This window comes from Phoca vitulina, unplaced genomic scaffold, assembly GCF_004348235.1.
Source record: "Phoca vitulina isolate PV1807 unplaced genomic scaffold, GSC_HSeal_1.0 scaffold79, whole genome shotgun sequence".
Lineage (NCBI taxonomy): Eukaryota > Metazoa > Chordata > Mammalia > Carnivora > Phocidae > Phoca > Phoca vitulina.
The window spans coordinates 3,909,779-3,925,038 of record NW_022589782.1 but is presented as its reverse complement, the minus strand read 5'-3'; the positions used below and the strand labels follow the sequence as shown (position 1 = coordinate 3,925,038).

Below are 15,260 nucleotides of genomic sequence, written 5' to 3'. Positions count from 1 at the left end.
TCCCTGGTTGCCAGACCTGGGACCTGGAAACCGGCTCTTGGAAGCCCCAGATCCGGCCAGGGCTGCCCGAGCGGCCAGCAGAGGCCGGCTTCCGCGAGAGGCTGGCACCGCGCGGGGACCTGGGTCCCCACCGGGAAAGGCGGTTTGGGGCGACGGGTGGCGGTGGCTCAGGTGTCCTCGCCTACGAAAGGTGGCCAGGTTCCTCTGGGGCAAGGGGAAGGGGAGAATGCATCCACGTGGCCAGCAACACCGGGGTTCCAGAAAGCGCCGGGTTCTGCCCGAAGAGGGCAGCGCTGGCCGAGGCGCAGGCCGGGGAGAACCGGGCTCAAAGCGGGCCTGTTCTTTGGTGTAAAACAAAGGGGAGTAGTTTTGTCAGTCGGGTCGCGTGCACGGAGCCGGAGGCCTAGAACACACAAAAGGCCTCGGCTCGGCAGTCCCGGCTGGCCGCGGACGACAGCGCGGGCCTGGGCGGGTTCACCGGGAACTGGGGTTTGGGTTACGAGGAGGCCCCCCCCCCCCCCGCCGATTTTCCGCCCAGTCAGTACAAAACACACACATACACACACTGAGTCAACACACTTTTTGGCCACAGATCCCGCCGGGTGAACAGAAGTATGCGGGGGGGGGGGGTACGGAAGATGGCGGCCTGGCCCGGGCGGACCGCACGCCGGGAGCCTCCTTTCCGCCCCGCGCAGGGCGCCCAGGCCTGGCCCTGACATCTCAGTGTGTCCGCCGCGGCGGGGACGGTGCTGCCCCAGACTCCGAAGCTTGGCAAGGGATCCCCAGAGGTGCCCTACGAATGGCAGGGTCTCGGAGGGGGCCCGTGCTGCGCCCACCACTGGGCCTGGGATCCGGCCCCCCGCCCCAAGATGGCTCCCGGACGCTGTTTACCCAACGACTGCGGGGGCAACGGGGCGCGGGGCCCGGCCGGGGGGGGGACGTGCGAGGACCGGGGTGTGCACGGGCCGCCGCGGCGGGCAGCTCTTCGGCGGGGCGCGTTGCGCTCGGAGAGCGGGCGCGGCCAGGACCCGGGAGCAGCCGCCGCCGCGTCCCCAGGCCCTGGGCCCGGCTGGGCTCGGGCGGTGACTAGCGCGGCCGCGGGCGTGAGTCTGTGCCGGGAGGGCGGCGCGAGGGGGCTGCGGCCCACAAAGGCCCGGGAGGAGGGGGCTGGGGGAGGGGGTCTCGCCTACCCCGAACCGCGACCCTAATGAAATGCAGGCTCGGTTCGCCACGCAGACAAGGCACATACTTGGAAAATGCAAACGCCATTGGCAAACGCAGGGCAAACAGGCAGAATTTTTATTAGCAACTAAATGATTTATGGCACACATACCCGGCCATCTCACAATTACGGCGTCTTGGAGCATCCAGGGGTGAAAACATTAAACATTTATAAAAATAGGCTTCGTATTTTTTCCCCCCAGCCCTCAAGTCCTTTGTATTGCCCACCTCAACCTTCTCAAGATACCTATTTTTTGCTCGAGCTATATGAAAATTAATTAAAAAAAAAACAACTCACACAAAAAACCCATTCCAGATACAGGGCGGGGATAATGGGGTGGGGGATCAGGGTCTGGGCTCCGAATATTGGATGGCAACCAGGGGGGTGGGGAAACGATGGGGCCTCAGGCATGGGAGGGTCTTTTAGGAACCCACAAAGGCCTTCGGATCAGGCTCGAGGATGCTCGGCGCCTACCGGGGCTGCGCCCGCACGCATTGCCCCTTCCCCTGCCTCGGCTTCCAGCAGCCCCGCGCAACTCAACTGCATTTATTTTATTTCTGCAGTCAACCCCCTCCCCCAAGGCACACAAGACACAATACCTCCTTTCTCTAACCCCCCTCTCCTCTCCGTCTTTGCTCCTGGCCGTCCCGGGGCCGCACCGGGAACCTCCCGCCGCCCCAGCCGCCACTGAGACCTGCGCGCCCTGCTCCAAGCGCGGACTCCGCCGCTGTTCCCCTCGGCTCCGGCTATTTTCGTTCCTTTCTTTACTTCTCACTCCTCCCTCCTCCCCCTGCGGAGCTCCAGCTTCCAAAAGAGGGCAGCCTCGAAACCAGCGCAGAGGCTCCTGGAAGGGCAACTTGAAACTGCCCTCAAGAGGCTGAACTTTTTTCCTCAAATTTGTACTGGAATTAAATTAGACACCCCCATTTCGCTTTCTCCAAGCCTATCCCCTCTCCCCGTTTTCTTCTAAAAGTGGAGAAAAGAAAATAGAACGAACGGGCGCTAACTACCTCATTTTTCCCCCTCCAGAAAAGTTGCTTAAAAATGGATTAAAAAAAAAAAAAAAAAAAAAAAGAACCAGCGATGCGAAAACGCTGAGTCCGCAGCGCGGGGCGAAAGAGCGGGCTTCTCTTGTTTTAATTAAAATCTAATCACCGCGGTTGCTCTCCGAGGCAGGATCGGCCAGGATTTCTGCCTCTCCAAGCTTCCATTTGAGGGTACGTAATGCCCAGTCGGGCACGGGTCCCTGCGGGGCTGCAGAGAGAGGGTGCGGGGGCCCCAGGGCGGCCCCTCCGACCGCGTCCGCAGTCCTCGCGCCCGCAGCCAAGTAGGTTGCCGCGGGCAGCTCCCGGCGACTCAACCGAGAAAGGATTTTGCTGAAAGCGCAAAATAAAAGTACAAAGTCTGGGGGATTGGGGCTCCCCTCCCCCTCCGGCCGCCGCGGCCAGCCAAGCACTTTTTGGGCTTGGCTTCTGCTTCCTCTGAGCTCAACAGATTTTTTTTTTTTTTCCCGGTCTCGCCCTCCCTGGAGGGGGCGCGGCGGATGGAAGGCGAGAGAGGCCCCCAGCCAAGAGGTTTTTAATATTACACTTTAATAGGTTTCAGAAGGCCCCGTGGAGAAATGCTAATAGGCTGAAATGTCAGAGTCGAGAGGGAGTCAGTTCGCGCTCAGCCGATCTAATCCTTTTTTCTGCTCTGATTTTTTTTTGGGGGGGGGCAAGAGGAGGGGAGCGCCCACGCAAAGAAAGGCTTTGGGGAAGGGAGCGCGGTGCAAAGCGCCACAGCCCCGGCCGGGGCCGAGCGAGGGGCGCGCCCCGGCCCGCGTTTCTATAGGAACCCCTTTTAGAAGATTAGAGACTCACCCGCTACCCGCCGCCGCTGCCTCTCCAAAATATTAATCAGTAACCATCTGACACCGCGTTTCAGGGAGGGACCCGCAGGCCGAGGCTAGGAAAAGGGCCTTCACGCCTGCCCATCCCACCCAACCGCGCTGCTGGGGGAAAAGGAATGAATCGATGCTTTGTTTTAAAAGAGGGAGTTAAAAAGGGAAAAAGCAGCCCTTGTCTGTTTTGGCGTCTCCAGCGCGCGTTCTAGAAGGCGCGCCCCAGGAGAGGTAGGGGGCCCGGGCCCGGGCGCGGGGTGCAGCCCGCCGGGCCCCAGGCCCTTCCCGGCTCGCTCGGCTTGTCACCTCCTCCTGCGAGCAGGAAGCTGACAGGCGGCCCATTAAACCGCGCCTTGCAAAGCCCTGGATTGCGGCGACAACCATCTTCCTCTATTTTGATCACTCAGCCTAGACGCCGGGGGAGGGGGTAGGAAGAGGGAGGAGAGGGAGGAAAGAGGGGGGTCCGAGCTGGTGGAGGGGGAGGGCTGCCTAGAAACGGCCGGGAAAAATTCTCACCACCAGTTTTGATCATTCAGCCCCGCCGTGGGGAGCCTGGAAACTGCTGGAGCCCCTCGGTCCGTAATTGGTTTTATAGGAATGGCTGAGGGCCAAGGTGTTTACATGCGCGTGATTGGCGGTGCGCGCGGCCAATGGATGGAGGCCGGGGGCCGGCCTGGGGGGGGAGGCGGGCGCCCGGGAACAATGCGTGTTTCTTCGCTGGAGAGTACTCCCCTCCCCCAGCCGCCCCCTCCCCCCTCCCGCTGGCTTTTTTTTTTTTTTTTTTTTTTTTTTAGATCCAGCGAGAGGAACTTGAAAGGGGGGTTGTGTAATGTACCTTTTCCAATCCCGGGCTGTATATGGAGATTTGGGATTCTTTAAACCGGCGCTACCTGGATTTTATTAAAAAGCGGGGAGCTCGGCGGGAGGAAAGCTGGCTTTTCCGGGGGCTGCGGGAGCCGGGCCGCGGGAGGGCGGAGGAGTTGGCGCGCCGAGCGCTCGGCCCGGGGAGCGGTTTTCTACCAAAAAAAGGAAAGGCGGGCAAAAAGTGTGAGGCGGCTGCGGGTGGCGAAGGGGAGCAGCAGCGGCGGGATGGCGGGCAGCACGGGCGCCTAGCCGCGCCGGGAGCCGGGGCCACCACCGGAGTCGCCGTCACCGGAGCCCGGAGCCGGGAGCCCCGCCGCGCCAGGTACGCCGCCAGGCCGCCGGTCCGTCCCTGGCCGGGCGCGACGGTCTCCAAACTTCTCCAGCTGACCCCCCACCCCCTCCCCTTCGGGGTGCGCGGGGGATCCCCGCAGCTCTCCGGCCCCCAAGAGCTGGATCGGGGACCGGCGTCGGCGAGGTGGGGGCGCCCTGGGAAGGGTGGGGGCGGGCCACGGTGCTTCGGGCGCCCACCTGAGCCCTCAGCCCAGCTCCAGCCCGCCCAGCCGGGCTGAGGGGCGTCGGTTCCCTTCTCGGTTCCCGGCAGGCGGCGGGGGAGCCAGGGACGCCGAGACGTTTTCGATTATAGGCTGTTTTTAATTAAAAGCCGGAATTCAGCCATTTTAACTGCATTTAAGAGGGGGAGAAAAGTAGAGAGAACGCAGCGGAGCCCGCAGATGGCCGAGCCAGCTTCTCTACCAGAGCGAGGGTGTTCCGGGGGCCTTCACCCCGACTTCCCCAAAGTGGGGCGTCGGGGCATGCTCCGAAGCTCTAGCTTTTAAAAGAAAGCTACACAAAGAACATTAAAAAAAAAATCACGGAAAGCTCATCGCCTCCTTAAGACATGTATCCTCGGATGTGGCGATCTTAGATTTTTCCAAAGTAAACGCGGATCTGGTAACCAGAGCCTGATGGGAGTGAGCGAGGGAGGGAGGGAAGGGGGTGTTTGTAACCAAAACCGGGTTAAAATAAGCACCCTTAGAAAAGTTGGGGAGGGAGGCTGGAGAAGGAGGCCGGGGGGTTTGCGGCTGAGGGGGTCTGCAGCTCGGGGGGCTGGGCGCCGGTCGTGGGGCGCAGGGCGGGCACCCGGAGCCGGTGGCTTTGGCGTGGATCGGCGGCTCTAGGAGCGCCCGGGCCTCCGGGAATCAGGAATCCGAGCTGCTGCGGGCAGACGGAGAGCGAGGGCAGGGTTGGCTCCAAGACCCCCTCCCGCCCCCATGGGAATCGGCAAACGACAAATCTTTTAAACAAACAGCTTTAAACTGGAACTACAGGGGGATTTGCCCAACGCTGGGGGAGGCGCCCCTTGGTCGGCCCGCGCTGCGAAGGTTTTCTTTGTAGGTTATTTTTGGGTTGGGGGGGGAAGCTAGGGTAGGAGCAAGACCCTGGAGCGACCGCCCCCCTCCCCCCAAATCCCCCGCGTCAGGCCACGTCCTCGGGCCGCAGGATTCCCAGGCCAAGGCGTTGGAAAATGAAACCAAAGCTTGTTTTGAAGGATTCTTTCCAGTCTTCGGGCGAGAATGCCACGTCTCGGGTCCTCGGACTCAGACTGCGACTCACAGCGGCCCGAGGGGGGCGGCGGGAGGAGGCACGGAGTCCCTTTAAAAAATAATAAACCGTCTTTGCACCCTTTCTCCCGAAAAAAACAAAACAAAACAAAACACTAATGGGCGGCTCAGGGCGAGCTTAGGGAAAGCAGACTCAAAAAAGGCAGGCCAGGGGCCAAAAAGGTTAAATATTAAACTTTCCGGATCAGATAGTGACACAGTGTTTAGGGAGACATTTCGAACTGCTCATGGAAAGGTTTCACGGTTTGAAACCCCGGAGCATGTGACGCCCAGGAATCAATCCCACTGGGGAGGTTTTGTATTTATGCAGCCCGGGCGCGGCTGAGGGGCCTTCCCCAGTTTCGGGAGGACCCGTAAGCCGCCGAGCCAGTCTGGGCTGGGGCGCAGCGCTCCACCGGCCACTTGCCGAGCCGGGTCCCCGGGAGCCTGAAGCCGCCGGAGGAAGGAACATGGATTTTTACTTTTTATGGAAAACGGGTTACCCCCGATTTCATTTCTGGCCACGCGATACGCAGTCCCCAACCCCGAACGGCAAGACGACTTTCTGAAACTTTGTTTTTTCCCCCCTCCTTTTTTCCTCCCCCCCCTCCTGTTTCTTCCGCGGCCCGTCTCCTCTCCCCGCCAAGACGCCGTGTGCGCCGCCTCGCGCAGCTCCGCCTGGCCGCCCGGAGGGGCCCCACCGCCGGCCGCCTGTGCGCCCCGGGCCGCGGGCCCGCAGCCGAGCGCAAGCCCCGCTGGCCGCCGCCGCCATGCACGCCGCGGAGCCCCCGCCGCCCGAGGACTCTGGGACTACGCGGAGGCCGAACTTTTAGGTCCCACTGAGCGAGGCCCGCGGGCCGGGTGGGGGGCTGGCTGCGGCACTCCCGCGGAGGATGGATGGCCGAGACTTCGGGCCCCCGCGGTCCGTGCACGGCCCCCCGCCGCCGCTGCTGTCCGGCCTGGCTATGGACAGCCACCGCGTGGGCACCGCTGCGGCCGGACGCCTGCCCGCTTCTGGCTTGCCCGGCCCGCTGCCGCCCGGGAAGTACATGGCCGGCCTCAATCTCCACCCGCACCCGGGTAAGTGCCCTGCGCCGTGGCCGCCCCCCTCCGGTCCCCCCGGGATCCTGAGGAGGGAGGCCGGGGGAAACACTACTCGGCCTGCTCCTGGGCGTTCTCGGCAGGGACGCGGCAGCTCCCTTGCACTCGGCGGGTCCACGGGAGTGCGGGCAGGCTCAGCTCCCAGGGCGGGGAGACCCTCGGGCCCGGGACAGAGGCCAGTCCCGAGGATCCTGCGGAGAGGGTGCGCGGCTCGGCTGCTTTCCCCGGTGCGCGGGTGCCTCCCAGAGCACACGCGTCTGCTGAAATCGGAGCCACATGGGCGATTCCAACCCCAGGGCTCCTGCGGCTCCAGTCCAGGCTGGGGTTTTTCAAAAATCTGGGCAAGAAAAGAATAAGCAGCTCCACACTCTTTGAGACGTCCGTTCCCCGAGCTCGAAACCTTTTCTTGGCAAACGCCCTTGCCCGGCGCCCGTGGGCCCCGGTTCCGTTCCTAGCTTCTCCACTCGCACCGCGCGGGGTCTCCGGGCAGCCCCGGCGCCTGCGGCTGTGGGGAGGACGGAGAGCTTGGCCTCTGGCCCGCGGGCGGAGTCCCCCGGGGTCCCCCTCGGCCCGCGGGAGGAGAGCGGCTGTCCCAGGACGCACACCCCGCAGGAGCGCAGCAGTCCCGGCCCCAGGAGCCCCGTGTTCTCCGGCGGGCGGGCGGGCAGGCGGGCGCGCGGCGCGGTGGGGCGCAGAGGCTGGGCCGCCGCCACCCCGGAGCTAGGGGAAGGAAGCGGCGTGGGAGCGGATCTGGCCGGCCCTGACCGGAGGAGGGAAAACCCTGGGTCTGACATGGAACCACGGGAGGAGGTGGCCAAGAGAGGGCCCGGAGGCTTCTGCCGTTTCCCGAGAAGGGCCGCTCAGGCTCGCTAGGGACGGCACCCGGGCGGGAGAAGCTTGTCCTGGGCGGGCCGCGGCCGCTCCAGTCGGGCAGGGTGGGAAGGGAGACAGGGGACCTCCAGACCTGCCGCCGAAGGACAGCCGGTCCCTCTTCCCCGGCCGCCTCCAGCTTCTTTGCCTGGCGTCCTACGCTTCACTTAAAGAAAAAAAAAAAAAAAAATCCACCTCTCCCAAATCCAGAGTGTAGTCTGGGACTCTTGCGATTTCTCAGGGAGCCGCCGACATGCCCCTCGGCCTTGGGAAGGACACCTCCGGCCTCCCTGGCCCTGTCCCACCGCTCCTGCCCTCTCGAGCGAGGCCCTGCTCGCCCGTTTTTGCCTCTCTCTTTGATTTTTCTCATGGAACTTTTCAGGAACTGGAGTCCCGGGGCTCGGCGGGACAAAGGGCCTTTGTGAAGCGCCGGGCAGGGGAGGGGCACACGCGGGGCAGCGAGCGCAGACATCCCTGCCCGCGGGGGCTGCGAGGACTGGGTCTTGGCCTGGGGTCGTGCGTGAGTCCCCCCAGGAGCTGCGGGCGCATTCCGCCCAGGGGACCGTGACCAGGGCTACGGTTTTCTCTCAAATCGTGCGCTGTGGGTGAGGGAGGGGTGCCGGGATTCTAGAGGAGGGGTCGGGGGCAGCCCTGGGGTACAGAAGGCCGCTTGGGCCATCCCCTTTTGCGCGCCCCCAGAGGCCACGGTAATTTTTGTGTCTGCGTATCTTCTGAGCTCATCCGGTCCCTCCGACCAAGCCAGGGTGGAGGACAGAGTTCTTTGGCCTGGGAGTCAGAGCCTGGGTCTTCCTGGCTGGCAGGGCTTTCGCTGGCCTTCTGCCTTCCCCCAGCCTGGGAGGGGGCGCCCATCTGTAGTCTGGTTCCTGCCTGACAGAGGCCAGGTGCCCTAATGAGCAGGAGTAAAAACAGCCCTTATGAAGGGGTGCCTCGGCCAGCCTGCAGCGAGCCAGGGCCCAGCTGAATTTAGCTGTAGTGGGCACACCGCCTAACACCCATTAGGTAGACGGGGAGGCTGAGGCAAGAGAGGTGAGGAGCAGGCAGGAGGAGGAAGTCCAGCTGGAGGTGGCTGCAGAGGCCTGTCGTCTGGGCCTCCTGCCTTAGGAGCTGCCTGACTTCTGCGTGCTTGGCAGCCGAGGTCATGGAGGAAGTAGCAGGCAGGCTCTGGGAAGCGCAGGAAGGAAGGGCAGGAGGGGGCTGGCGCTGCCCCTTGCTACCCCGACCTTGAGTGGCCGCTGGGAGACCCTGGACCCTAGGCCAACGCCCAGAGCCCAGCCCTGCGCTAATCCCATTAGCCAGGAGGTAGGGAGCTGCTTTCCATTCACTGCTTGGGCGGGGTGGATTACAAATTCCTCAACCCAGCACCCCTCCCCCTTTTTCTTTGCTGGGTGCAGGTGCTAAATTTTCTCTTTCAGGCGCTTCTCCTACTTGGCTGTCAGCAACTTAGGTCTGGCCAGCCTTATCAGCCCTATCTTTGTTTGTTTTTGTTCTGGGAAGCCCGGAGAGGCTGAGCCTTGTGCCCTGGGTCACACAGCAAGGCAGTGAGAGGCCAGGTTACCTCTGGACCCCTTCCCAGTTGGCTGGGCAGAGTGGGTGGGAGTGCCTGTGAATCCAGCCCTCCTAGGCAGAGGGAGTTGGCCCTCCGGGAGACTCTGGGAGAGCTCCCGGCTGGAGGGGGACCCTGACTGGGACTGGGCTGTGACCACATCCAGCCAGGTGTTGACAGGGGTTGTGGTGAGGGAGGGTGTCCAGAAGATGCCTTCCTGCATCATGGGTCTAGGCTGAGGGGTTCCGCTCTTTGCTGTGCGGAGGAGGAGGAGGAGGTAAATAAAGAGTAAATGGGGTTTGGTTGGCCATTACTTTCCCCGTAACCTTGAGTATTGTTGTAGTGTGAGCCCTTAAATGTTCACAGGAGTCGGTGAAATGGACAAGTAAGTGACAAGCACCTGGTAGGCTTGCCTCTCTGCTTTGGGGTTGGGAGGCCTGGACTCAGGTGCAATTAAAGACCTATTAGCAGGATTTTGTACTTGGATGTTTATTCTCCCTGCCCCCACTCCTGCGGCTGGCTGGGCCCTGGAAGATACATGAATGGGGGGTGGAACCCAAGGATCAGGACCGAGAGGCCTCGTACTTTGGACCGGCCAGTGGACAATAGGGGGCCACGGGCCTTCTCCAGGGTCCATCAGCTCTATCTCTGGAATCCAGCCCGTCGGCCTACTGGGATTGATTTAAAGAGATTAATCAGTGGGACTGGCTGGTGGAGTAATGCGATCCAGAGATAAAGGAGATTTGCTGGGTGCTTCCTCCTCTAGCCGGAGGCACAGCAGAGGCCTGGGGGAGGTTCTGGACTCCGGAGGGCCCTCCCCCGGCCCCCTGGATCTCTGAGCCTGCCTGCCGGTTCTTTGGCTGTCAATCCAAGCGCTTCCTTTCTTGTTCATTTACTCAGCAAACCAGTTCCAAGTTCCCCCTGCGTGCCAGGCACTACTCTGGCTCTGGGAATCCGGCAATGACCAGACAAAAATCTTTGCCCTCACTGGAGCTCCTGTCCTAGTGTGGGGGCCGGGCAGTAAGCACACAGATCAGCGGAGGAAATCATTTTAAATAGAGATACAGGCTGTGAAGGAAAGAGAACGCCCAGGGTCTGTTTGGGCTGGAGTGAGGGGCTCCCAGGAGTGAGGGGCTCTAGGAGCAGGGTGGTGAGGTGGTGACGGGAGCCAGGGGGAGGAGAGGAGGGGGACCCTGTAGGTCCCCGAAGGCCAGTAATGAGGCCTTGGAATTTCACGCTGAGGAATGAGAAGGCAGTTGAGGGTTTTAAACCGAGGGAGTGATTTGAAGTGAGGGACATTTTATGGAGCTGGCCTGGACTCTTAAAAAAAAAAAGTGTCCGTGGCATACAAGACAAAGGAAGGCCAAGAACTGTTCCTGATTAAAAGGCAGAAAAAAATGTGACAGCAAAAGGCAACGTACAGCCCGCGATTGGATCTTGGATCAGGGAAGAAATTGCTCTAAAGGACGTCCTCGGGGCAATTGATGAAATTGGAATATGGGTTGTAGATGAGCTGATGGTATCAGATCAATAGCAGGTTTCAGGAAGTTGGTAACTGTACCGGGCTTCTGGAAGAGAACGTCCTTGCTCTTCGGAAGTAAGAACGCTGGCATGTTTAGGGACAGGGGACGCGATGGCCACGACTGACTCTCAGGAATGGCTCGGGAAGAGAAAAAGTACTATCTGTAATTTATGCATGTATGGGAGACACCGATAAATCACTGACATGGAGTGACATCGACAGAGTGTTCACAACGGCTGGACCTGGGGAAGGTCATGGGGCAGGTCATCCTGCTATTTCAAACTTTTTTCCCAAGTTTGAAATTATTTCAAAATAAGCATTTAACAGAATTAGTCTGGGCGGCCAGCTGGAGGCTGTCTGGTAGATAGTGGTGGGGAGGCGGTTCGGGAGGGGGTAGTGACCAGGGAGGGAGGCTGGAGACAGCCAGGGTTTGGGGCCTTGCAGAGGTTGGGCTGCTAAGACCCACGTGGCGGGGCAGAGAAGGAAGACAAAAGCTGGATTTGGAGGAATGTGCAGGAACAGATTTGGGGAGAGGGCGGTGATTTTGAACATCCTTGATTTGGATGTGACCAGCTTGGGGTGCTTTTGTTCTGGCGTGGAGCAGACTTAGCTCCCTTCCCGTCACACAGAGCCCTGTCTTCCACCCCGACTCCAGTCCCATCGCTGTGACCACCCCTGTCCTTGGCTTCCCAGCCCAGCTTTTGAGGGGACCCATGGGAACTGGTGTCCGGACAGGTCTTGGGCCTCCCCCAGGGGCTGCTGGGAGCCCTGGCCAGCGGTCAGTCCTGGCCCCCCCGGGCCGGGGTCCTTACAGCGGCCCGCAGAGGCCTGGCATCTGACTCTGGAGGACTTCAAGGCTCCACGCCCCCTTTGCAGGCCACAAATGTATCCGAAGTTCCTTCATGAGTTAGTGGAAGTGAACAAAACACCCTCTCCACGCACCCTCACAATTTTGCACGTTTGGGCCTTCATGAGCTAGCTGAAGATTCTACTCTGCAGTCTCCGGGTAAGGAACTGTTTCATCTGGAGGCAGGTTGGCCTAGGGGCTGAGGTTAGATTGCTGGAGTCTTCCATCCTGCTCCCTCACTTCCTGGGTGTGCGATCATTCTCTAAGCCTTGATTTTCTCATCTATAAAATGGGGCCATTTGTGGTACTGAATTCGTTCGGCTGTTGTGACGTTGGAATGAGCAAGTGCCTGCTGGGTGCGTAGCATAGGCCCGGCCCTCTGCAAAAGTTACAGTAAAAGTGATTGCTGTAATTACTGTTATCATTAACTGATGACTCAAGTCATCAAGCTAACAAGTTAATTTCTTGTTCTAGTCCAGTCCTCTCCGGGGGCCTCTGGAATGGTGTATATGGCCTGTTGGGGGCCTGAGACTCAAAGGTTCCCACCTGAACCCATCAATTTCATTTCATTTTTTTGTGTGTGTGTGTGTGTATAACAGATATAGTGTAAAATGCTTCAATTGCGAGTGTTTAGAACATTGCATATTTATTCAGTCTTGAGCGTTGAGAACACTGCATATTTACAAAATGAATACACCCATGGTAACTACCAACCAGCTCAAGATCAGGATGTTTCCAGAATCCAGAGGCTCCCTCACGTTTCCTCCTAGTGACTGTCTGCCCCACCTCCAATATCATTCTTATTTCTGCTACCTTAGATTCGTTTTACCTATTTTTGAACTTTCTATAAATGGAATCATAGAGCAAGCCCTCTTTTATTTCTGGTTGCTCTCAACATTTTGTGTGTGAGATTCATCCATCTTATGGTGTGTACAGTAATTGATCTCTTGTTGTTGTAGAGTATTATACATAAAAATAGCACAGTTTATCCGTGCCTGTCAACGTTGCCAGCGTTTGCTATGGATGGTGTGGTTATGAACATGGCCCTTTGGTGCAAGTACATACACACTTCTTTGGATATAGTATCTAGGAGCAGATTGCTTGGTCACAGGGTGTATGTAGGTTCAGCCTTAACAGTTGTGAATTTTCCAGTGGTCGCACCATTGTTCATTCTTAGCGGGAGCATTCTGGTGTCTCCGTGCCTTCGCCATGATGTGATATTGTCAGTTTCTTTAGCTTCTATTCATTCTGGTGGTTGTGTGTTAGCATCTAATTGTATGTGCATTTTACAACTTTTTTCCTCTTTTATTTTTTTAAGTTTTATTGAGGAATACTCTTCCTACTATAAAGATCCCCCCTTGAAAGTGTACAGTTCTGCTTTATGCTTAATATAAACCTTAAGAGTAAAAGTTCCACATCATTTTATTTATTTTTTATTATGTATGTATTTATTTATTTTTAAAAGATTTTATTATTTGAGAGAGAGAGAATGAGAGAGAGAGAGCACATGAGAGGGGGGAGGGTCAGAGGGAGAAGCAGACTCCCTGCCGAGCAGGGAGCCTGATGTGGGACTCGATCCAGGGATTCCAGGATCATGACCTGAGCCGAAGGCAGTCACTTAACCAACTGAGCCACCCAGGCGCCCCTCCACATCATTTTAAAAGTCAAATGGTGTTGCAAGGATTATGAAGAAAACCAGCCATCCCCTGCTTCCTGTCTCCCTATTCTTGATTCCCTAATTTAAATCTTTTGGCTATTTCTTGTGGCCTTTTCATCCATATTTCTGTGTAATAACCTGTTTCTGTTGCTGGTTATTTTCCTCCGTTGACTTGTGTGGAAGATGAAGATTTGGCATGGACTGTCTGAGTCTTGAGTCCTGACTCTCCCATTTGTTAGTGTGAGACCGTGGGCAAGTTTCTTTACTTCTCTGAACCTTGGTTTTCTCATCTGTAAAATTAGGGAAAATAATAGTATCTACTTCATGAGATTGTTGTGAGGGTTAAATAGTGAATAACGTGAAAAACATTTAGAACAATATCTGGGATATAATAAGCACTTAGTAAATGTTTACTATTATTGTTATATCACCGCCCCCCCCCCCCCCGCCTGACCATGTTTATTTTCCCTATCCTCCCAATATATGTGAAGTACAGTTGTGTTTAAACCAGGTTTAGGACACCTGGGTGGTTCAGTCAGTTAAGCGTCTGCCTTTAGTTCAGGTCATGATCCCAGGGTCCTGGGATCAAGTCCCACATCGGGCTCTCTGCTCCGCGGGGAGCCTGCTTCTCCCTCTGCCTCTGTCTCTCATGAATAAATAAATAAAATCTTTAAAAAAAAAAACCAGGTTGGGGCGCCTGGGTGGCTCAGTCATTAAGCGTCTGCCTTCAGCTCTGGTCGTGGTCCCAGTGTCCTGGGATCGAGCCCCGCATCGGGCTCCCTGCTCTGCGGGAAGCCTGCTTCTCCCTCTCCCACTCCCCCTACTTGTGTTCCCTCTCTCGCTGTCTCTGTCAAATAAATAAATCTTTAAAAAAAAAACAAAAACAACAACAAAAAAACCAAACAAACCAGGTTTATCATTATGGCTTTGACTTTGTAAATATTGTCCACATTTGAGCCAAGTAGTATAATAAAATTCACTTTTTTATTTCCTGGAGTTATTAATTGCCTTTTAAAAATAATTGCTGGGATTTCATAGAATCTCTGTCTTCCAATCTCTTAGAACACTTTGCATTTGGTCAGATCTGTATGAGCTGCTTATTTTCTTGGAGATTTCCTTCCTAGAGTTTTCCATCTTCCTGGTCTAGTCTGGTTTGCCTGGTGCTTGGGCCTGTTGTGGAGCCGTTATCCTTCGTACTCCCTTTACTCTCCGCTGTGTTCGACCTCCTGTTTCCTGACTCCCTTCCTTCCTTTTTTTCTGCCTTACTTCCTTGTTTTGGTAGGAGCACATCCTACAGTGGCTTTCTGTGAAAGAATCTATGGATGGCAAGGTTTTTGGAGACCTAGTATGCCTGAGAATGCCTTTAATTCTACCTTCATACTTGACTGGCATTTTGGAAATACTTTCCTCCTAATATTTGAAGGAATTGCAACATCACCTTTTAAAATTCCAGTGTTACTGGAGTGTGATGCTATTTTGATTCTCGACCTTCGTTTGTGAGCCTTTTTAAAAAAAATTCTTTTCCAAATGCTTAAAATCTTTTAGAACTACTAAAAGTCATGCTTCACCGCTTACTGACCATGTGGTCTTAGACATGCTTTAGTTGTGTTTTTTGTGAAATGAGGAATAGTGCCTACCTTTTCTATGAAGACTAAATGGGCTTATGTACATAAAGCCCAGAACTTTGGCACAAAGTAAGCCTGGTAGACAGTAATACTGTTAACTCTTCTTTTCATCATGTTTGTTCTGAAATTGTGCATGGATGTGCCTCATTGTGGGTTCTTTTGCATTTGCTGTTTTGGTGCTCCATAGGCCATATTAATCTGGAAACTGAGGTCCTTCAGGATGAATTTTTTTTTTTTTTAAAGATTTTATTTATTTATTTATTTGACAGAGAGAGACACAGCGAGAGAGGGAACACAAGCAGGGGGAGTGGGAGAGGGAGAAGCAGGCCTCCCGCGGAGCAGGGAGCCCGATGCGGGGCTCGATCCCAGGACCCTGGGATCATGACCTGAGCCGAAGGCAGACGCTCAACGGCTGAGCCACCCAGGCGCCCCCAGGATGAAATTTTTTTGGTAATTTTTTGGAATTCATATTAATTCTATTAGTATTTTGTAATTTTCTTCCCAC

At 56.8% G+C, this 15,260-nt stretch overlaps 1 protein-coding gene across 1 annotated transcript in view; it reads left to right on the top strand.

Annotated features, from left to right (window-relative positions):
• Positions 1-6,321: 6,321 nt before the first annotated feature.
• Positions 6,322-15,260, top strand: part of TNRC18 (trinucleotide repeat containing 18) — an 84,141-nt gene continuing 75,202 nt past the window's right edge. Inside the window, exon 1 of the mRNA XM_032394045.1 lies at positions 6,322-6,649. Coding sequence (XP_032249936.1) covers positions 6,463-6,649 — 187 coding nt within the window. The 5' untranslated portion in view covers positions 6,322-6,462. The remainder of the gene's footprint in view (positions 6,650-15,260) is intronic.